The sequence below is a fragment of the Perissodus microlepis genome, chromosome 4, assembly GCF_051167445.1.
Source record: "Perissodus microlepis isolate ML-2025 ecotype Zambia chromosome 4, ASM5116744v1, whole genome shotgun sequence".
NCBI classification, from domain to species: domain Eukaryota; kingdom Metazoa; phylum Chordata; class Actinopteri; order Cichliformes; family Cichlidae; genus Perissodus; species Perissodus microlepis.
This window is the reverse complement of record NC_140464.1, coordinates 15,652,730-15,676,462: the sequence shown is the minus strand read 5'-3', so window position 1 is coordinate 15,676,462 and position 23,733 is coordinate 15,652,730. Positions and strand designations below refer to the sequence as shown.

The following is a 23,733-nucleotide window of genomic DNA, read 5'->3' as shown; positions in this document are numbered from 1 at the left end:
AACCTCCCCCACCCTCATTCAGATCTGGCGTTTGGAACTATTTTGGTTTTCATGTGAAGCATGACCCTGATGGTAAGCGCGTCATGGACAAAAGTAAAACAGTATGTTGGATGTGCCAAGCAATGCTCAATTTGTGGGAACTAGTGCATTAGCGCAGTTAGCTTGTTAACATGTTGACGCCGTCCAGCCCCATGCACGGGGCGATCCGCGGTAACTTGTTAACGGAGATTTGCCGTTATGGCGTTAATGTCATTTTAACGAGATTAACGCTGACAGCACTAGTGGGAACACAACGAATATGACTGCACATTTACTCCGACAGCATCCTAGTGCAAAGACAAGTGGAAGCAGACAAAAACAACAAGCATGCATGCTACAAACTTTACCCGAGTCATTTAGACAGCCGTTAGCACATGATTCTCCTTATGGGGACCTGATATGTTTAATATGCTGCTGAGAATATAGCCCAGAAGAAGCGTATAGTATAGCTTTTATTTTGGAAAGAGACATTTCTCTGTAATAAACTCTCTTTTCCAAAGATGAGTGATTTCTCAATCAGATTGATTTATTGTTTTTATTTTGTTGTTTCAGCAACATTCAATTTAAAAACTGTACTTTTGAGTTAAAATATATATTTATAATTTTAATAAATGATAAATTAAAAAGGCATGAACATTTTTTTTGTATCGAAAAAAAAAGTATCAAACCGAACCAAACCGTGAATTTTGTATATCGTTGCACCCCTAATATTTAGAAATATCTCTGCAGAATCGCAAGTACAGTAAATCTCATACACCAAACTACCAGAATAACACCCGGGATCTGCAGGAAAGTGACGCTCCGGGAATATTTGTCTTTTAATTGGAGATTAATGAAGTGCCACTGGGAAAGAACACAACGAATTCCTGTGATGATGCTGGAATGACGCAGCATGCTGATATACTAATCTACTCAAACTGAAATCTGAATAATTTGCACTGTTACGCAAGCAGTTCACATAAACATTTATAAGCCTTTGTCTTTGTGTTTTCGTGGAAAAAGGGATTCCGCAGTATTTACCCTGTACTCTACTTCCTCGCACTCTACCTTTTTCAGATTTTCCTGTTCAGGTGACGGTAATCAGCAACAATTGGAAATGCAATTTACTCAAACGCCTCTGTATTTGGGCTACGCTGTGTGTAACGCTCAGGAAATGCTAAATGTGTTTTGATTAATCCATTTAAAATGCCGAAGCCTCCTTTGAACTATGCGCGCAACAGAGATTTGATTCTGCGTGGTGCTTCTTCTTCTTCTTCTTTTTTTTTTTTTTTAAATCAAAATAGGGCAGACTCTTTCCTTTAAAGTAAGCTCTAAAAGTGAGATGGTGATTTTAAAATGAGAGACAGACAGAGAGAGGAAGGGGGTGATACAGATAATCCATTAGATATAACTCCGTCTACAGACAGAGAAAGAGAGAGAAGATGACGAGAGGATGGATGGGTGATGGAAGGAAGGAAGGAAGGGGGGAAAAAGGAGAGTAAAAACTTCTTTTGAAGTTCTTTCTGCAACATTAAAGCCTTAGCCGGAGAACGTGATGCAGCGATGCACAAGTGGGGTGGGGAGGAAAAGAAGAGGAAAGAGGGGGGGTGAGGATGACAGAGATGCAGGAGAGACTGCTCCCCTCTCCCATGGCTTTGATGTGGGCTGAGGATAAAGTCAGATTGGAGATCAGGATGCCAAGGGGGGGCTCAACAGGAAAAGAAAGAATGAGCAACAGGATAGAAGGATGAGAACATCAGAAAAGAGTAGCAGGACGAAGTGGCGCACCGATATAGACATTTTCCAAGGCATTGCTCGCCACACATGTGGCCTTGAATTCAAGTAGCAAGAACAAGAAAGAAAGAAGGCAAACAAAAGTTCTGTCTTCCTGTGCAAATATTTAAAAATATTCAGTGTTGTGGCACCGATCCAAAAGAGTCTACTCGCAATAACGCAAAAACTTCAAGAAAGTCCCAGCTTCGACAACACCTGAATATGTTTTATTACTTGAATGGGATCTTCTTCTTCCTTTTTTATGCTCAGATGCAAGCAGCACACTTTCTTTCTTCTTCTTCTTCGCTTTTTGAAATACAAGAGGGTATTTTAAATTCAGGCCTGGGAAATAACGTTTAGTTTGTTTGCCCACAAATATCCAAAACTCCCACTCAGACATAATAATGATTAGCCATTTAAAATACATAAATAAAAATAATCAGCAACTAAAACTTAATAATCTCTCCAGCATTGGGCCCTTTAAAACATTTAGGACCACACTCGGTGCAGCCTGGTCAATACTGCACACACGCAGTATAGCCAGAAATGCTTGACAAAAGCGCCTATAGCTAAACTGACTTGTAAAACAGCATCAGAAGTTTTCGAGCCGAGTGCGTATCGATCGGAAGTCTCTCCCAATAAGCAGCAGCCCACGCAGCGAGGCAGCGCTGATCACGAGGCAGGCCCGACGTACTAATTAGTCTGCTTGCTTAATGCGGCGACCTGCTCTCCTCTGGAACCTGACCAGCCTACGTCACGCCCACTGACAAGTGAGTTCACTGTGCGATAGCGGTGAAGTGAATACACCTGCTTAATGAGCGGGATTACAAATAATTACATTCATCTGGAATGACTGGATGGCTCAAAAAAGGGCCTGAGGGTGATAATGTTCTTGGCTCTTGCATATAGATTTTTCAGTGTAAGAGCAAAGGTGCTGGAAAATGATGCCTTGCAGAATATGTTCTCTGTGGTTAGGCTGAAAAAATATAAAGAGCGTGTGTGTGTGCCCATTGTTCTGGTTATTGCCAAGCAGGCAGCTCACTCCGCTTGCGGTACAGCAAACCTGACACAGGGTTACAGTTAAAGTGTGTGTGCATGTGTAAACACTAATCTGTTCTGGCACACAACAGGAAACACAAACATTGCACAAGAGGAATGTGCAGTCCTCGCATGAATATGGATGCATTCGTGTAACAGAAAACAGGTGTGCGTGGATGCCAGCCCGTGTTCGCTCGCATGCATTGTGATTACGGCGCGTGCTGCTCGTTGTGCGCGCTGATGTGCGTTATCGGACCTGCAGTTTCATGTCAGCGTAGGCCTTCTCAGAGCTGAGCTCCACCTGTTTCTTGAACTGCTCCAGCGCCATATCTGCCTGCTGGATGTGCTGTCTTTGGCTCTCCCTGGCTCTGTCCAGCTGGCTCGCCTTCTCCCTTCAAACCAAACACACACAAATGAACACACACTACGTAGCCATAGAAACACAATTGCAGACAAGAAATCCAGAAATAGTTAAGAAAGAAAGTAAACTTTTATTTTTGTAGAACTTCTCAAAACAGTAGTTTCATAGTAAAAGACAGAGAACGAAGATAGACTAGAAGCAGAAAATCATCACTGTTCTTTTTGCATACACTCTATCAGGTTTGGTTGACCCTTTAAAACCTGAACTGTGAAATAATTGCCATATTATTTTGCAAAATTCTAATTTTTTGAAAATGGAGTATTTATGGAACCTGAGGACAAATTAACAAACGATTAAATAATGACATATTAATTTGCATATATGAGTTTTAATTTGCTACTGCTGACAATTTTGCAATTTAATGATTATAAATGTATTGTGAAGTTTATTTAGGTTCACTGATAATATAGAAGTTTTAAAAACTCAGCAACACTCATGTATCAAACACGATAGTGCTTTAACGTGGTGCTTTCTCTCGACATCAAAGAGTGAAATATTCAACAAACAACAAGTTTCTTTCCCATGTTGAACGATGTGTGAAGATTTTCCATGATCCTTCATTATCGTTCACCCTGTTTTAAATTAAAATAAGTCACTTGTGCATGCGGTATAGCCTCGCTCATCGGAATGCTTGGCTGTATCTCCCAGGCAGGCGTGCCGATGCTACTGCCGGTAAATGTCAGGTCACAGTCTTCCAAGAGGAGAGGGACTGACAGGCACACTGAGAGGGATGGCCTCATACTGAGAACTGTCAGAGCCCAGCCAACAGGCCCAGCCGCAACATCATATACAATGTAGCTGTCAAGCTTAACGCACAGAAGGTAGGTGGGGAAGGGAGTGTGTCTGGGCGGAGGGATAGAGAGTAGAAAAAAATGACAGCGCTAGAAGCCAGGGAAGTGTGTGAAGGTGTTATTTTTGTAAACAGCTTTTAAATTTCTGTCCATCCATCCACTACACCTGCTTATGCGGGAGGGTAGAGCTGGGCAGGAGACACGCGACACCACGAACAGGCTGTCAGTCAATCACGAAACTGACACCAGACAACATTGCTGCTGACATTCAAACCTGGAGATGCAAATGAACTGAAATATTTTTGGAGCCAGGTTAAACTTCTTGCTCTAAATTTGCACCTCTTTGCATATTTTTTGGTTTATTAACTGATTTAAAAAAAAAACTAAAATAAAGGCAGACATAAGAAAATACACAGCTATATGCAAAATATTAAAGACTAAAAAATTACTAAAGAATTAAAAATAAATATACGGCAGACTAGTTGACACACGTTTGCTATTATTATATGATTCTATACTCAATATTGTGATGACAAAACTCTGTTGTCACCAATGACTTCGACTCAGACTTGACTGTGAAAAATAATGCGCAAAAGCACGCACATCTGTTCTGCCACCTCCAAGTGTTTGTCACATGATACCCACAGTAGATTTCGAAGTGTTGGAATTTGGCAGATTCACTCATCTCTTGCATGACACTTCTTGATGAAACCATGTTGACAAAATCCAACCAAAAAAACCCCACAAACCTGGAAAATATTATCCCCTTACACTCGTATAACGTTCGTATTTTAATGACGCCACACGTGCTCCTCACATGTGTGGCGTGCACGAATATAGTCTGAATAAACAACTTAAGAATTGCGCACCCAGGTTTAAAAAACACCAAAAAACATCGTAATAATTTAACGACAGCATCTGTTATCCATGTACAGTGCATAAATGGGATTTTGCTAAAAACAGAATTGCGTGAATTGATTTAATTTTCACAAAAAGTAACACTAAATGTGCAACTACAACAACGGGTACATGGACTGCAGCCACTATTTCAACCCTTCAAGATGCTTCATCTGATTAAAGCACGAAGAGCACGATATCAGGGGGGACAGTATGACTGACTGTGCACTTTTCCCTCTTTACAGTGTGCCTTATGCAGTGCTTTGAGTATAAGTGAATGTGTGGCTGTGTTTTTCTGCTCCCTTGTAAATTGCTACTCTAAGAGGGTATGGATAATTATTCCCTCTGGACAGACAAGCAGCAGCAAGAATGAAATTCTGGCCAGTGGGACTTTAAACCAATTAGAAGTACAACTATTACTAAATTACAACAGGCACACATCGGGTGGTGGTGGTAGGGGGAGGCACTATGCTCCGTGCATTTATCTGTACTTCACAAAGCAGGAAGGTTGTCAAAAGCAGCACGATTATGAGCATCCGTGCACAACTTAAAAAATAAATTAAATGAAAAATTGGAAGTACATCTAAAGAAAGGCATATAGTGGTTTGCAGCTTTGTAAAGTGGTTAATCTCTTCCTGTAATCAAAGAAACAACTTTAGGTGTTTATAAAGACAGAACTGAAACTGAGGCGATAAAACCCCCCCCAGCAAAAACAGAGGAGGCAATAAAATAAAAAAAATTAAAAAAACAAAACAGCAGAGAACAAAAGCAGAGGATTGAGAAAGGAATGTGCAAGCTTTCTCTCCTCTTTATAGAGTTCTGTCTCTTTGTAATTTTGGTTTCTCTCATGTTGGACATCAAACGACAAAGTGTTTTGTGTTTTTTTTGCCTCTTTCCCAATTTTGTGTACTCTGTAATTATTAATCAGTCTCGTTGCACGACTGCCTTCCGGACTCAGACAGACACAAAGGATATGTGGGGAGACTGAGATGGAAAAAAAGAGAAAAAAAAGAGGAAAAGAGAGAGGAAGATGGAAAAATGGATGTCACAGAAATAGCAAGTTTTTTTTTAAAACTTCCAAGAGGAGAGCGTAGAGAGAGAGAGAGGGAGAAAAGAATTGGGTGTGTGTCTCACTTGAGAGACAACCGAGCCTGCGCGTGCGTGCGCGCTCACGTGCGTGTACAGAGGCCTTTGTTCATGAGCCACAATCCCAAACTCTCTGTGTGACTGACAACTCTACTCAAGGAGTGCACTATGAGTAAGTTGGAGCTGGCTGCTGGGCCTATACCTCAGAGAATACACAGGAAGAATAAAAAGTGACTGCAGCTAACTTCAAGTATGTGACAGATTGAAACATATTATGCTCTTAAGCTGAGGAGAGCAGGTGAACGCTTGGCCTCTTCGGGAAATCTCGGGAGCATAACTGTGTGTGTGTGTGTGTGTGTGTATGTGCGCGCACGTGTGAACGTGTGTGGTCACTACAGCGGTAGACAGCGTGTCACCATCAATAACAGAGCAACGAGGGTGAGATGAGAGGACAGCGAAAAAGGAGTCAAGGAGGCCTGGCAGAGAGAAATGGAGAGGGAAAGGGAAGGAGAGGGGTGCCAGCGCCAGGGCGGCCTGTTGGCTTTAAATGGATCTCTGGTCAGAAAAGTGGAAGGAGAGGAGGCTCAAATTAAAGATGTGCCTTCGCTAAAGAGGAAGTCCTCTTATCCCTCAATCCTTAAACAGCTGTTTAAAGGGGAGGAAGAGAGGGCGGCAAAGAGAGAAGAGTGTTTGTGTACTAGAGAGGGTGAAGGAGCTTCCGCCATCCAGCCGCCTGGCAGACAGGAGGGGTGCGGGGATGCCGGCATATTCCGGACTCCTCTGACCACACGGTGCCACATGCCGCCTGTGCGAGTGCGCGAGCACATGGCGGATACACAATGAAGTTACTGTATATAGGCTCACGCATGCAGTTGACACAAAAGCACCCGCTGACGTCTGTGCACAAAGACGAAACTCTTAATTGCTTATGCAAATATTCTTTTCATGTAAGCAAGAGCATTTAAGAATTGTATGGGCTGTGATGTGGGTGGAGCAGCACATGGAAAAGACTGACAAACAGACCAGAATGCACGCTTGCATGTGGATGCTGCTGGTCTCTAGCATAAAAAGCCAGAGAGTCAGTGTGAGTGTGTGTTTGTGTGTGTGTGTGTGTGTGTGAGAGAGAGCCAAGTGCATGTGAGTGCCTCCACATCTGCGTCTGTGAGCTCATCCAAACGGAATGATAACGAATCCACAGACACATCAAAGGGGCTCGGAGAAAAAAAGCGAGAGCACATAAAAAGAGAGAAAATGCAAAACTGAAATATTCAGCGCCCTCTGAAGAAAAAATAAAACAGGCTTGGTTTTCATCTGCATCCCCAGAGAAAGAGAAAGGGAGAGAGAGTGGGAAAAAAAAGAAGAAGACAGAAACAGACACAGAATAAGAGAGAGACCACAAATAAGTGAACACAAAAGAGAGATAGCACAAGGGCAAGAAAATATTAAAGGCAGAAAGGGTAGAAAAGAGGGAATAGAAAACAGAGCATCGTCGAGCTGGATGGCTTTAAAGCCAACCTACAGTTCTGGCCCTGTTTATGAGCAGCATTTCACTTTAATAAATTAAACAAAAAAACAGCCACAAACGTAAAGAGCACAGCCCTCCGCCTACAGTGGCATCTACACATGTAGTCGTCCGCGTGCCTGCAGGGAACAGTTGCCTCGGTAGCATCTTTAAAGACACGACTGTTGACCTTTATTTTTTTAATTTAAGCCCCAACCTTCTAGCAGTTTGCCCAGCCCCAAAGATTTTGCAGCAAAACGATGAATCAAAGATGCAACAACTAAGTTGAATAATCAAAAGAACAAAAAAACCCAATTCAGAATTAAAGCTTCGCTCAAAGGCAACCGCTTTCCAGTTTTTCTCAGTCAAGCTGAATATGAATTTGTGGAGCAAAAATAAGACACATCAGTTGGCCAGTGGAGATGCTACATTTTGAATATATTTCAGTATTTTCTGATATATCTTAGACCAGATCAGTCACGGAAATATGCGACAATGCAATAACTAAGTAGCTGATTTCCACATCTCGGAGAAGTTGCAAAGGGAATCGCTTTGGAGCGCTTTGCTCGAGAACTAGAAGGATATGACATCTGACATGATGACATTTCAAACTTTGCTGTGAAGTTTATGCTCTCGCATAATCCCCGGAGAGGAAGAAGAAGAAAAACGACTTTACCTCACACTAGTTAGTGAGTCGTACCTCAAAAACACCTAAACACCAATAAGGAGAGAGAATAATGAATCTGGTGCAACACACACTGGCAGTAGCAGTATGTAGGTGGATAAACATGGTGGGTGGGACGGAGCAAAAAGACAAAGAACAATATATGTTTGTCATTGTTCAAACCAGCTCTGGAGCTCGCTCAGTTCCAAGGCGTTAAAGAAAAAGTTGTTCCCTCCAAACAACTTGTCGCTTTAGTGTAGCGCAGACACGCCGAGGGAAGGCTGTTATTTGTGCTCTCTATACAGCCGATTCAAACTACAGCAATAAAAAACCAAATGGAGCAATTTTTTAATAAAAGTTTGAGATAAATCTAGGAAAATGTTGTTCTACGTTGGTTTTCCTGTCTCTGCTGTTGGCTTAAAATGCTATTTGGCTTCACGAATTATGCAGACTACAATGGAAACATGCTAAATCAACAAGGCACAAGTCCCTAAAGTGAGACTACTGTATTTACATATCCCAAACATAATGCAGTGGAAGATGAAGTTGAGTGAAACAATGAAAGCCCTGAAGACAATCCGTGCAGTCTGAACCATCAGCTATAAGCGAGCCTGCTGGTCTAAATTCAACCTCAGCGCAGATTTGGAAGAAAACCAGCTTCGCGTAGAAATGCCAAGCTTGGTTTCGAGTGACGACCGTGAAAGCAGAGAAAACCAATTAAAAATCATTAAAGCAGGATATTAAAATGTCAGAACATTAAGTGATGGGGTGATTAAATATGACAAATAACAGCTGAATAACAAATAACCAGAATTACTGCTCATTTTTATTCATTATCTACTTTACTAATTCAGTATTCAGAAGTAGGAGGAAATACTGGTTAGACCGACTCAGTTATATCCTTGCAGTGCTATCTGATCATTACAAGCTTGAATAATAAACATACAAATAAGTATTCATTTAAAAAAAAATCTATCAAAATCTATTTAAAGGACAGAATATTCATTTTGTCAAATCTGTGGTATTGAACTGACGCTTAACCCATTCCCAACTCCCCCTTTCAAAGTAGTTATCATGGGAGTCAATATTGAGCCCCGCTGAAGCCTGAATATTCAGGATCCATACCTCCACCTGCTCCTCCTGCACCTGAACATTAACCGTGCTGCTGGATGGCCCCTGCTTGGCTACCTCTGGTCCCTCTCAGGACCCCCATCCCTATTTCCCTCCATCCCTCCTGTCATGGGAGAGGAATGCTGAGAAAGATAAGACCACTTCAAAGACACACCCAGTTGTAGAAAATGTGCGCGCACACACACACACTAGCATGAAAGAAGGCATTGGATGAATCCTTTATCTTTAAGAGTAGAAGGACATGCATGAGGGACCCTATCTCATGAATGCATATGGGTATGCACAAGGTGAACAATGACACGCAGCCAGAAGGAAACACACGTTATCGGCCTGAGCAACTGTTGCTAAGAGCTGATTAGAGAATAAACAGTGAAAAAAGGCGACGTTTTCCCCCCCAAAAAAGAAGAAAAAAATCAACATTAGTAGGGAAGCGACAAACTTTAAACTAGAGATGGATTATTAAATAAATCAAAGACTGAAACATCATATTAATGATGCCGCGTGTGAAACTGGATAGCCGCTCACAGTCAAGTGCTACTTCGGCCACTCCAAAGTGTAAATAATCAGAGAGACAAAACCAAAGTTTGCACCACGCCTTAGTAAAGACGTGGTTTTGTTTAACGCAGCTGGGATACAAGTTCTAGGAAGGGCGGCATGAAAAATAAAATGATGCCTGCGTCTCAGAGAGAAAAGAAACGCCATAATCTACAACCTTTTTCTTTTTCTCTACTCTAAAAATTTGAGTGGTTTTCTATTTTCCCCAAATTGTGATTTGGAGGTCGTTGTTGCAAAGCAGGCAAGCTGTTCCCCAGATGAGCTCCCTCCTCTCTTTACTACCCCATCCACAACCACCACTATCTGTGGTGTATCTCTCCATCTCCATGCTAATGCCCTGTAATGATCTGAGGCACGTTGGGATGAAAAAAAAGGAGAGAAACTTGTTCCCAGCGCAGCTTTGTAGTGCTTTCTGTTGTTGTTGCCATAGTAACACAGACCAGGAACTCAAACTGACACAGCAATGCTTATTTGCATGGCAGGACAAGAAGATCATATTCTTCTTAGACTTTGAATGGGTATCACTTATAATCAGATCCATTAAAAATGCACAACCAGCAGTTGCATCAACTTATTAAGAAAAAAATATAAATTTGTGGATTTTTTAAATATTTCTTTTTATATAGGCAAAGATTGTTAATAATAAATCTATGTTCACATAGATTTATTAGTCTGCATGGATCATTGTGCATGCATTATACAGATGCATGTATCACAGAGTATCTGAATGAGGAGGCTTCTTGAGCAGTTCTATTTGTTTAATTTTATCATTCATCCTCCAATCTTCACACACGCACACACTCACACACAAACCTGCGTGCGGTCTTGCTTTGACTTTGAAGTTCCGCTGGATCGCCTTTAAAGGCCGTCAGTGTTGCCACGGCAGCAGGCAGGTAGCAGACATCAGGCTGCTAAGTGTGTTCGAGAAAGTGTGTGCGTGTTTGTGTGCGTGTGTATGCAGCCTGAGTATTTAATTAGCTAAGAGCCCAACGGGCCACTTGCCGTTTTCAGTGTTTAAACGAGGGAATGACTGGCTCGTTACTGATACTAACAACAAGGATAATTTATGCACAAACGGATCTGTCTGCTGTGTTTAAGGACGTTCTCTGTAGCTGGGCTGACAATGACAAGCAAACAATAAGAAAACACAACCATCAGTGTCACCTTATGATATTTACACTGATATTTACTAAATGCTACAAAAATGTGTTTTCTTGTTGCATCATGGTGACCGAAAGAAAGGAAGAGGAGTAATAACCATACAATCTTTTCCTCAAACAGCCACAGTGTTATTGTTAGAGTGTTTGTCTAAGACCACTTTGACCATAGAAGAAGAACCCTGGAAGACCTTTGGGTTTCTATTATGCTACAACAAACAGCTAAAACCCACTCGGGGTGAGTGATGGCACTGTGACGAGCTTGGGCCATGTATGGCTGGAACTGGAGCTACAGTTGCTGAATAGGCCGAGCTGGCGCTCTGTTTAATTGTGCAGAACATGATCTAGTCTTGCCATAGAAACTATAATCTGCTTGTGGCCAAGTAATATGGCCCTGTATGGGATTAATTACCCAGTGGAATGTACTGACTGGCTCGCTGGTTGGTTTGCTGATTGTCTGCAGTCTGCTGAAGTCGAGCATTTCAACATATGCAGCTCTGGATAGAAGAGAGTGTTGAAGCTAAAGGAGTTAGTGTTGGACGTGGCATTTAGAGTAGATTACATGTTATTTTTTTATCCATTCCTTTAATAATATTTTCCTCTATAGTAGGCATTCTGAAACATTGTAGCTACAAGTTTAATTAACAACACTATTTAGGTGTGGCTACATTCCATTTAGGTAAAGCTGTTTCATTGCCCTGCATTTGTGCACCACAATAACTTCTTGAACCACGCAATGTACGTGAGCAATCATTATTGGAAACAGTTAAATCTGCACTTTCAACGCTCAACACAACTGCCTCGAAGCAGGAGCTGCAGCAGTATATCATGCTGAAAACATAGTGAATGTGTTTGCAAAGCGTTGTGTATTTAACAATCAGACAGGCCCAAAGAAACACTGACATTCCTCCCCTTCAGACATCCTTCGCCACCATTCGATTGCGTGTCCTTAAAAGTTGTCACAGCAGTTTATCTGACTGTGTTGCAGACACATTAATGAAATGCACATGCTTAAGACTCCATATGTATGAAAACTTGATTGTTGTGGACCACCGGGCTCCACAATGTTTGTATATGTGCCTTAGACCAAACATACCAACAACATAGCATTATTAATGTTATTAATATTTCTCATCTTATCCTTCATTGAATCCTCATCCTTGCTGGATGTCGTCACTTAGTCAAAAAATTTTGGCACTTTTCCACAGATGCTGGAGAATATGGCTCCTCTTGGACATCTTTTTAATACTGATCGCCTTTCATACTTCTATGTAAACTTCTTCTTCTTTTTTGTTTTTAAACTTGAGCCACAGTGAGTTTTAGTTTTTACTTTTCTTTCTTAACCACTTTTAATCCAGAGGAAGCACTTAATCCAATGCCTATTTTGTGTCTGCACTAATTTTTTGAACATTTCTAAAGAGATATTAGTGACTGAGGACCAGTCTGGATGGCAGAAAGGGTTGAGGGCGCACATACGCATAGGTCTTCCTTCTGGTGACAAAGATGGAGAGAACTAAACAATCCAAAAGTGTATTTACCCTTCACTAGAGTGACACTGACAATGTTCAGTAATCGTATGAGTATGTCTGAGTGAAGCAATCATGTATATAAATGACAGAATATGGTCACTTTAACAGATTTCACAATTGAGCAATGATGGGTATCTCACTGACTTAAAAAGAGCAGATTTATTGCAGCTGTGTTACAGGCCACCCTCACTTACTCCTGTGGGAAATATATGGCTTTTTAGTTTATTCAAAACAGCTGTATGCTGCATCTGGAAACGGGACTGATGAGAATCATGAGACTGAATCAAAACAAATTGCTGAATGATGGTAGTAAGCTGAGTGGAGGCTGAGGAAAAGCGAATTAAACAAGAACTGTTGGTGGATTCACCGCACGTCATTACTTTGCCATTTTATCAATTGTTGATATCAAATATTGATCAGTGTAGCGTTCATGTTTTTTAAATTTCTTGACTCAATGTGCATCACCCCATAACACTCTTTAATATTAACCAATACCCAGGCTGTTTCTCGTCCATTAAATATCAGCCGTATGATTGTGTCAAAGTCGACAGTTTTGTTTATCAGCTTTCATTACTATAGAGACTACTCGGTTTATACAATAGGATTAGATTTGCCAGTTTTCATCAAGTCATCACAAACACCAGTCACATGTGAAGCTCTGAGACTTTCAAGCCTCTCAACTCAGTACTAGTTTCAGTTATAAGAAGAGATCAAAGAAAGCGCGCAAGGGTTGACTTGTTAAAGCCAAACTCCGCCTTAAAACAGAATTTATACACGCTGTTTTTATGATCAAAGACTCAAAGTCGGTAGACATAAACAACTCCTTTTAATAAAGTCTGAAGCCACAAAATCGAGGCCCAAATCTGTGATATTAATGACTCTTTAAAAAAAAAAAAAAAAAATCATGCTTGCTAACATTAGACATGTTGGAAACTGCTGCCGGTTTCAGTACAGATAGTGATAATGCACCATGACTCTCCATGTACCTGCCACAACGGCAATGTGACAACGTCAGAATATGACTGGGTTGGTTCGGTATTGTGTTTGTGCCTGAAAATCTGCCTGATCGTCCTTTTACTCCTCATTCTGTTGGATTTTTGAAAGACATCTGATGCTGAAATGCTGATGAAGTATCTTAAACAGACTAAATAATTATCAATGGAGTCTAAAGCATAGACCCAGGATGTAATTACCTATGAAACGTCTTTAATTCAACACAACTCTCCATTTAGCCTTTTCCCATCATACCTGAGTGCTTCTTCCAGTTTGGCTATCTTCCTTTTAGCCTCTGCCTTTTCCTTCTCTGCCTCAGTTTGAAGTGCCAAAACCTTAGACAGATAGAGAGAGAGAGGGAGAGAGAGAGAGAGGAAGAGGGAGCAAGGATGAGAGTATAGGAGAAACAGAGAGAGAGGTGCGAGTGAGTGCAAAAGCAGACACCATCAAACATCACTCAAGGAAACTCTTCTGCCTGTGACCTTGTGCATCTGGTCTCATCTCTTCTATCACCCCATCAAAAGTACCATCTGAGCCCATCCCGCCTGCCTTAGAGGGCCTCTCAATCTGGATCTATGGCAGCCATATGGGACCTTCTTATGTCCAGATACCATACCACAGTCTCCTTCTTGTGTATCCTTTAGCACTCCTCGGGAGCGGAGCGAGGAATCTTTCCAGAGTAAACAAAAAGGAAAATGAACAACGGACTTGTCTGTCTTTCATTCCCCCGTCACCTCGTGAAGCAAAGAAAGAAGAGGAAAAGGTAGGAAAAAAAATACAGGTGGATTACGAGGGCAAAAAAAAGAAAGAAAAACACACACACACACACACACACACACACACACACACACACACACACATCAAAAGCAATCCACTGAGGGAAGCTTAATTTAAATCCTCCTTGACCCCAAATAAAGAACACACATGCCTGCTAAGTTTTTGCAGGTGTATCACTCACAGGCAGCCAGATGTGTATGCCAGCCTGCCACCAAGATGTGGCACTTTGAAGATGACCCAGCTGCAGTGTGGAGTTTAAACCTTTACCTATGAAGTCTGGCCTGGCCTAGTCTGGTCCAGCTCAGATCATTAACAATAGCCTTTGTACTCTATGCTTTATGGCTGCTCTATGGCTTTAAAAAGGGTCTCTCAAAGGAGAGGGGGTAATCAAGCACAGGCCTGGGTACAGAGACAGTGCATACTTCAGACAGACCCCCCCCCTCCCAAAAAAAAAATGTTTATTTCAATTTGCTTCTAACTTGTTTCTTATTTTTACAATTATATAATTCTTGTTTTAAATTACCAACTTACCATCCTTCCTTCCTTTGCGCCAGCCTAACATCTACCTATTAACTGAGGCTTTTAGGATTTTACAAGAGCAGAGAACCATGAGGAACATGCGGCTCCAAGCTTTGATCTCCACTAATCACTTTGTTCAGGGGTGGTTTTGATATAATGACAGGAGGTTACTGAGCTTGGCAGATGGATTTTTCCTTATGGAACAGGAACACACTACCTTTTTCTCACAGCTGATCAGCAGTTCATCTTTTTCCTGCTGAAACTTCATCTCTTGATCCTGAAAGGAAGCAGAGTCGAATCAATAGGTCAGAGAGAGCTGCTAATGACAAGCACTTTTAAAGGTCGTATTGTTGCAGTGACGAAAGAGAGGCTTAAGATGAGCGTCGCCACCCGAATCATATCATACCCTGACTTGTTGTTGTCTTCGATGTTCACTGTCCTCGAGCTGCTGTTTGATCTGAGCCACAGTTTTCTCTAAATCTGCCATCACCTCAGAGGCCTGCAAAAGAGAGTGGAGAGATTTGCTAAAAGTTGTGTGTTATTAATCAGTCAGCAGCAAAATTTAGCAGGCCGAGGGAGATACGTGTGAGTGTGTTGTGGTAATGTGAACCTTAGCAGCAGAGAGAGCATGCTCATGGTGCAAGTGGCTCAAGTCGGTCTCGTACTTGACTTGGAGCTTCTGCGTGGCCTGCTCATGCTGCTCGCTCAGCTCCTCCTTCTCCTTCTGCAGGATCATAATCCTGTGAAAAGCTAACAGCTTGACTCAGACTTCATGAAAGAGTTTCACACATACAGATCCGTTTCTATTCATACACCATTTTTACTGTCCATCCGCTGCACACTAGCAATAGATTACATAAAGATTTCTTAAGATGTGAAGAAGACATTTAAATTAAATAGCATATGGCAGTAAAACCTAGTCATGAAAAGCTGGTTAGTGTTGAAAAGCTTTCAATATTAGCACTAGCTACTCTTCTTCTCTTTATCTTTCAATCCACCCCTATACCACACGCCAAACAGGTTCATACCGTCTGTTGGCCTCCTGGAGTTCAGTGCTGATAGATGCAATGTGGATCTCCAGCTCAGCCTTCTCCTGTGTCACTTTCTGACGCAGCGTGTTGCCCTTCTCCACTTCTGCTGACTGCTGTTTCACCCGGAGCTCGAGCTCTCTCATCGTTTGCTCCTGGACACACAAGTTGTTACTAAATCAAACAGCTTGAACCACCAAGGGCGTCAGCACGGGAAAATGAACACAAGTCAGAGGATCGCATGCTCCACAGAAATCAGGTCACTGATATGAACGTATCGAAGCTAACATGTGGCTAACGGTGCAGCTGACTGATCCTCTCACTTCACTCATTGACAATAAATGATAATTACTCCAAAAATGTGTAAAACTATTACATGCTAATAAAATTTGTAGCTGAAAATCCTTCCCTGCTCCACATGGCAAACTTTTAGAAGACCCCTTTGTAAGAGAAAAGACGAGATAACCTTTACTGTCATTGTAAGCATACGAAGACTCAAGTTAAAAAATAAAAAATAAAGCTCAGATGCACATGTTTCTAGTCAGCTGTTGTTCCTCTGTTACATTCTGGCTACTGTTTAAACTTAATACCCAAATTGAGACATAAGAATAAACTCATAGTGATACCAGCCGAAAATGTAAAAGTTAATGAATGCTTCCATAATAGCAAACTGCACAGGCCGCATTTTCTTTCTACAATTCCAGTAACAGACAATAATCAGTTGTTAGATGGGTCAGTGTGTGAAAATTGCCTGATATTACTGGCAATTTCACAGTCTAGCCACATCTCTTAAATTACTGACATTTAACGCTGGTGGCAGTAAACATAGGGCATCATAAAAAGCCTATAACTTCATCGATTTAAATATCTGAACATGGTGATCCTGCATCAGATCAAATGACTCCAGCATACACAATGACAGCGTTGAGGTATTTCAGTCTCTTTTCCACTGTCAAAAACTTGATCAAGATTCAGACTTTCAGAAGACAATGATCAAAGTCCAGCCTAAACAGACAGCTTCTTCCTACACTGTTTTGATTAAAAAGAACTTCCCTTCCCTGCCTACTGTCCATCAACATGCACATATGTGTCTTCGTGTGTGTGTATGTACACATGACAGCGTGGAATGCAGTGTAGGCGGGCCGATAAAGGCGATGACGGGGCGCTGATTAAAGACGGAGCGTGCTAGTTGATCTAGATGATGACAGAAGATTGCGATGACTGAAGGTGGAGTGACGGGAAAGGCGGGGAATGGTGCGTTTGAAAAGAGTATGCGAGCTGCGCCCGGCAAGGCTGCTGAGAGAGACCTTTGTCTTTGTGTTAGCAGTGTAGGCCGTTAAGAAAAGGAACAAGGAGTCTGTGTTGTGCTGGGACGCGTGCTGACACTTAGCTTTCTGGCAGGAGATGAGAAGACACGTCTCCATACTGAAGCCTGACTCGGCACACCTGGACCCTCAGTGGGGCCAAAATATGTCCCCTAATTAGGTGTTTTAGAAGGAGAATGACTTTGTGTGAAGTGCAGACTAAACTAGATTATGAGCTACGCTCCTCTTCGAAGATTTTGAAATGATTAAGCCTTTGAAGAGGGGGGGAAAACAAAACAAAACATGTAAGCTGTGACAAAAAAAGTCATAAAAAGTGATGGACGACCTTTCACAATATTTGTATCTGAACTACAGCCAGCAACTGGAAGGCAGCCTGTATCATCGCTCGTCTCCTGAGGCCACGCATATTGTGCTTCAAATTCTAATAATAGAATTTGGTTAGACTTACAAAAGTCCTCATAAAAACATCACTATAATACATATATAGAATAAGCAAACACTATTAAAGGAAGAGGATAGAGTAAGGGGGAAATAGTAAGCTTGAGGAATAAGTGTCCAGCAAATGTTTTTTTTAAAGGTTTAGTGCCATATTCAGAAACCAGTTATTCTGTATTTGTCTAAAACAGTGTTACTAATTATATCCTATATATAGGAAAGGCCCATTCAATCAGTGGAATATCAGCAATGGAGACAATGTGGCACTGCTACAAATGCATCTCTATCTTTACTTGGTTTGGACGTGCACGGACTACTGTTAAAAGCTTGGCTGGTGCAGATAGCAGCTTGTCTTTATTTTCAAACACCTACTCAGTCACTTCTACCTGTTCTGCCCTGCGCAGAGATAAGAGCCAAAAACAACATCCGAAGTATCTTTTTGTGATCTCTGTTGGAGAGAAACTCCACAAGGCAGCGGTGGGCAGATGAACAGTCTTTATTTCATTTGTTATTAAGCTGCATCGAGTCTGCTGTATTTGAAGGGAATGAATCATCGACTTGAGGTTGTCCTGGATTGCTTGTGTTGCGTGTGATGTGAGCAAACTTTTCATATTGTGTCCTGGATATAAACTTAGGATCTACATCTCTTCGGCACAGTGGTGCAGTGGTTTCCAAACACATTAATGTTAGGTTAACTGGTGCCAGGCAGTCAGCCTAGGGCCCATAAAAGGATCTCTGGCTCTCAGGCCAATTTCATGAAGCCTGCTTCTGATTGTTTGGTGTGGCAGTGTTCATCCTGTTCGTCTTTGTACAAAGGTAGCAGATACCGGTCCTCCTGATAGATTAAGGAACTTCTATGACCCTGTCCAGCTACCCTAGAGTAACTGTCTTTCTCCTGGAATTGCCTCCATGCCGGGGAGACATAGAACTTCCTGGCAATGGCACATGCGTGCCATAACAAGCACAGGCCTGGGTACAGAAGATTGAAAGATGTTAGACTACCACTGTAACCTCCGTATGGTCCAAGCATTGTCTACCTCTAGTATTGGTGGCTGGTGCTCAGGAGGTAGAGCAGGTCATCTACTAACTGGAAGGTTGGTGGTTTGATCTCTGGCTGCTACAGTCTGCATGCCAAAGTATCCGAGATATGCTCTTGGGGTTCACCAAGAGCGTTCACTGGCATCGTGGACTCAATTTGGACCATTGTCTTTGATTGTTCGATAGAAAGCACTCAGGTAGGAAAAGCATAGAAAAAAGTGCTTGTATAAATGTGTGACTGATGCATGTTGTATAAAGTGCTGTGAGCGCTACAGTTGAGTAGAAAAGCGCTATATAAGAATCAGTCCATTTACCAGCAGTGACACCCACAACAGCCAAATGCACAACTAGTGAATGGTGATCCTGCATCAGATCTAAAAGTGTTACTCTGATTTCTTTGAGCAGTGTATTTAGTAGAGGAGTAGCACTGAACACAAACAACTACAATGTGATTTGCTGCACAAAGCACATGTTCAGCATTACTGGAGCTCACTTCTATTTAATGAGGAGTATGGACTGAAAGGAAGATTCATCTGGATATTGAAAGGCTCAAGAAAGTCAACATGGGGCAAAATGAGGCAACTCCAGCTCTAAAGGATCAAGCACAGAGACAACAATCGCTGACAAAAAGGTACTGTACCAACTCACCTGAGATAAAGACTACCTTCAACACATATCCTCAGCGTGTGTTTGTGAATAGCCCAACACTACAGGAGGACAGCAGCTGTTACAGTGACAGGGGGCCTTTCCCCCCAATTTCTTGGACCTTGTCTGGCCTTAATTATTAAAAAAAAATAGGGGGGGGGAATCAACCATGAACCATTCAGTATTTGCTGCCTCTTAAATGTGGCCCTGTTGACAGACTAAGGCCAGAGGCAACCTGTGTGTATGGCAACCCATGAACACTGATACTGATAGAAACTGTATTTATGAAACACGTGCATTCAACTGGCCTCTGGTGTTGACGGTCCCAACTAATGAAATATGCATAGTCCCACTTAAACCAAAGTCCTTTCATAAGACTTCAAAGAAAGTGCAGCTTTGGGAGGTGTGTACGCATGTGTGCACGCACATCTTCAAGCACAATCACGGCAATGGGTAAGATTTAATACATACTTGGATCAAAGACCTTTTTAAAGATGACAGGCACAAGATATGAGAGTCATTCTTGGTCAGAGGTTAGAGAATGTCTCCTTTCATTTCAGCCACCGAGTGTTGTGGGTCCTTTTTTCCCCCCCTGATTAGCCATGCGACAGATGTATACATTTAGAACTAACTGAGGAAAGAGTTTTTAGCAGAAGTAAATCTAGTCGCAGAGAATCCTGTTTGTTCCAGTGAAAGGTGGTGCTGAGCATAGAAAATAATCTGCCTACACTAAGCGTTTGAACACTTGCATCCCCTGCTGCTCTTTAGGATGAATCTCTGAAAGCTGCTCACACTATCTTAAGTATAAGTCGTGATCACAGACAGATGGAACAAACATGTGCATACAAAAATAAATAATAAAAAAAGTAAGGGAAAACACGACAAGTCAGGTAGTTACATTCGATTTACACAAACACTCACTGTGTAACTGATGGACACAAAAATGTGACTAAGTTAACCCAGAATAAAATACTAAATATGTTGTGTTTTATATGCTCATCATGTGAGTTTTACACTACTGTGCACTACTGTACTGAGCCACTCCTCCTTTCTTCGCATTTTGCTTCCAAGAAGCCTGCTTGCGATGCCCAAACCCATGGCCACACTCTAAATTCGGTAACTTTTGTGTATTTTCATTTCTTCATTTGAACACAATAACACACTTTAGTTTCCAATAAGTTTATTGATTGGTTTGGAAAGCTTTTATATTTGATTAGATATTTGAGTTTAGGGTTCAGTGGTTTTGATGTTCTTCTTTGGTATTTAGCTTATTAACAAACTAGCCTGTACTGCATGGTTTTTGTGGTTTATGATTGTGTTTTGTTTAGTTACCCCTCGTGTGTCATAGTGATCTGATCAGCCATCATATATACCCTTGTGGGTCATTTCCTGTTTAGGTCAGTTATGTTTGTTTGGGCAGTTGTTTGGTTTGTTAAGTTTGCAGTTCTTGGCCTGAGTTAAGTTTTGTTTCTTTGACCTCTTTTATGAGCTCAACATTTATTACTTTTGTAAATATAATTTTTAGGGTTAAATAAATGGAAACCCTATTTTTCTAATAATTCCTAGGACTCCTCCTGCTTTTTCAACTCGGTCCATCACACTGGCCTTTTAAAGTATTTCTTTGGCCTCTGATGCTGATGGTTCCACCTTATGAAATGTGCTTTGTCACTCATTTTCAGTGCAGTCACTATTCCTGACCCATTTTTGGAGGAATGTTTTTTTCTGGTTCTTAAAGTCACTTAACACTGACCTACAAATCATTAAAGTATTAAAAAAAAGCACCTAACTCAATGGATGGTCCAGTGTCGCGTCTACACATAACTGACAACTTAGCAAAAGAACAACGGTATCTTTAGGTCCTTTATTTACTTGCTGCCAGTCACACCATTTGTTTCCATTTCTTTAGTTAGTGGGGAAAAAAAGAGGAAACTGGACAAGTAGCGGACAAAAGAAGTGTCAGGCCTTAAAAACTGTCCAAAGCAGGTGAACGGTATCTGAAAGTCATGTCAGCCAAGACCTGACAAAGGACCTGAGAGATGTATCTGACCCTTCATCTTATCCATCTACTGTTAACTGAACCTTCATCAGAAGTGGTCTCTGTGAAAGGGTGGCTGACAAAAAGCTATTCTGAAGGAAGGGAGAGAGACAGAAATGGCTGAGATTTGCCAAATTCCAGAAAAGTGTCTGAAAATCAGTAGTAACAGGTCTTGTGGAGTGATGAAGCCATAAAAATAAAAAAATAAAATAAATAAAAATCAGTTATAAGTATGTATGGACAAGGTCAGGAGAGAGGTTTTCACAGCCATCTGTAATACATGGTGTAGATTCTGTATTTCAGCCCTAGTGTTGGGGATCTTGTCAAATCTTATGTAAATATGAATCAAGAAAAGTACAGTCAGATTTTGATCCATCATACAATATTATATGATTGGCAACAAGTTCCTTTTTTTGTTATGACAGTGACACCAAATACGCTGCCAATGCAGTAAAAGGCTATCTAAATTGAAAAACACTGAGTGGAGCACCATCAGTCACGGACTGCTTTCTACAGAGCCTGGACCTCAACATTATTGAAGCAGTGTGCAATCATCTTGACAGAGAACAAAAAAGGCAGCCAACATGCAAAAAAGAGCTTTGACTGTCCTTCAAGAAGCCTGGAGAACTATTCCTGAAGACAACTTAAAGAAATGACAGGAAAGCTGCTTTAGATAGTTCAGGCTGTGGTGAAGAACACAGGTGCTCATCCCAAATATTGTCTTTCAGTCTTGTTAGAATTGTACAAGCTCTGTTTTTGTCCTATATACTGTATAATCATTTATGTTTGCACGTTACAATACATATTTGTGGCTCAAAACCTTTGCACAACACTGTATCTGTAAATCCATGGGACCACTGGTTAAGTGGGAGTCTTCCAGCACATCTGCTACTTTGGTATGTGCAGCAACACAAGGTCCAACATAAATCAGGGTGTGGAGATTAATAATTCAATGTCAGAAAATCACATCATTGGTCTCAGCAGACACAACACACAGCAGCTGCAACAAAAAACACCAACAGACTGAGCGCTAACACAACATTTCAAAGAAGCTGCTCCAGAAAATTATTTTTTGTCTGAAGTGTGCAGAGCAATTGATCCTCAACACTTCAAATCTACAGCCAGAGGCAGATGGTGTTGTTTTTCCTTTCATTTAACTTGTAAAAAGATGACTTAAATAAATAAATAAATAAATAAATAAAATGATGATGAAGTCGTCTATATCAATCTGAGCTACTGTAGCATCTTACGCATCTCATGTCAACAGTGTTATAAAATGTGACACGTGCATTTCAGGAATAAAACATGAAATGGTTGCTTAACGATAAAAGTTAAAAGACGATACGAGGCAGTGTCGCACACTTGACTGATGAGCTGCTGTGATCAGACATCCAAGCATGTGTAGTATTGAACTGGGTGTCATTGCATACAGTTTAATAAGAGTAACACAACAACTATGGGTGAGTAACACCCACGCGTTTCATCAACATACTGTTTGTGCACATAGTACACAGATTAACAGAAAGCCAGAAAAAAAACAGCTAACAATATTAGTAAGATTAATCTTAGCTGCTGTATTAATGCAGTAAAGCTGACACATACACACACATCCAGACTCACACATGCCTGTTTCTGTACTCACAGTTGCTTGTGACCGTGCATTATAGTCAGACTCCATCTTAGCCAGTCGGACGTTGGTGTCCTCCAGCAGTTCCTGGATATTCTGTGTGTGTTTCTTCTGCAATTCAAACTTCTCCTGCTCCATCTCTGTCACGGCAGCATGCAGCTGCAAGGGCATGAAACATCTACATGTCAGTCACAGATGTTCCTCGCTGCGATTCCAGTCATTGATGACTGATCAATCATTTCTCTTTTAATTTTTAAAAGTATAAAAACACTTTTCAGCAATCAGAGACCACATAATACTCTTTTTTTTTTTAAATCAATTCCGTCCATTCTCTGCCGTTTATCCTGTTCAGGGTTGCGGCGGGGCTGGAGCATATCCCAGCTGTCTTTGGGCGAGAGGCAGGGTACAACCTGGACAGATACCAATCTGTCTAACCAATTCATTATATTAAAAACACTCGATGAAGGACTTGTGGACTGATGAAGAAATCTCATATCTCACAGTCAAAAGCAGCATCAAATGGGCTTTTACCTTCAGACTTCCACCAGACCTTCATGCCATACTTTCTTTGTTTATAAAGTATATAGTGACTGAAACTTTTGGGCTTCTGGGTAACAGTTACAAAATGACATTTACGTCACACCTTGTAATGTCACATACATACACTCAACAGCCACTTTATTAGGTACACCTTGCTAATAATGAGTTGGCCCCACCTTTGCCTTCAGAACTGCTTTGATTCTTAATGGC

At 41.3% G+C, this 23,733-nt stretch overlaps 1 protein-coding gene across 6 annotated transcripts in view; it reads right to left on the bottom strand.

Moving 5' to 3' along the window:
• cep112 (centrosomal protein 112) overlaps window positions 1-23,733 on the bottom strand; it is a 120,790-nt gene that overhangs the window by 64,064 nt on the left and 32,993 nt on the right. For all 6 annotated transcript variants that reach the window (XM_084926038.1, XM_084926039.1, XM_084926037.1 and 3 more), the window contains 7 exons: window positions 22,999-23,142; window positions 15,879-16,033; window positions 15,461-15,590; window positions 15,257-15,349; window positions 15,068-15,127; window positions 13,810-13,889; window positions 3,086-3,221 (listed from right to left, as the gene is read on the bottom strand). In XM_084926038.1, coding sequence (XP_084782164.1) covers window positions 3,086-3,221; window positions 13,810-13,889; window positions 15,068-15,127; window positions 15,257-15,349; window positions 15,461-15,590; window positions 15,879-16,033; window positions 22,999-23,142 — 798 coding nt within the window. The remainder of the gene's footprint in view (window positions 1-3,085; window positions 3,222-13,809; window positions 13,890-15,067; window positions 15,128-15,256; window positions 15,350-15,460; window positions 15,591-15,878; window positions 16,034-22,998; window positions 23,143-23,733) is intronic.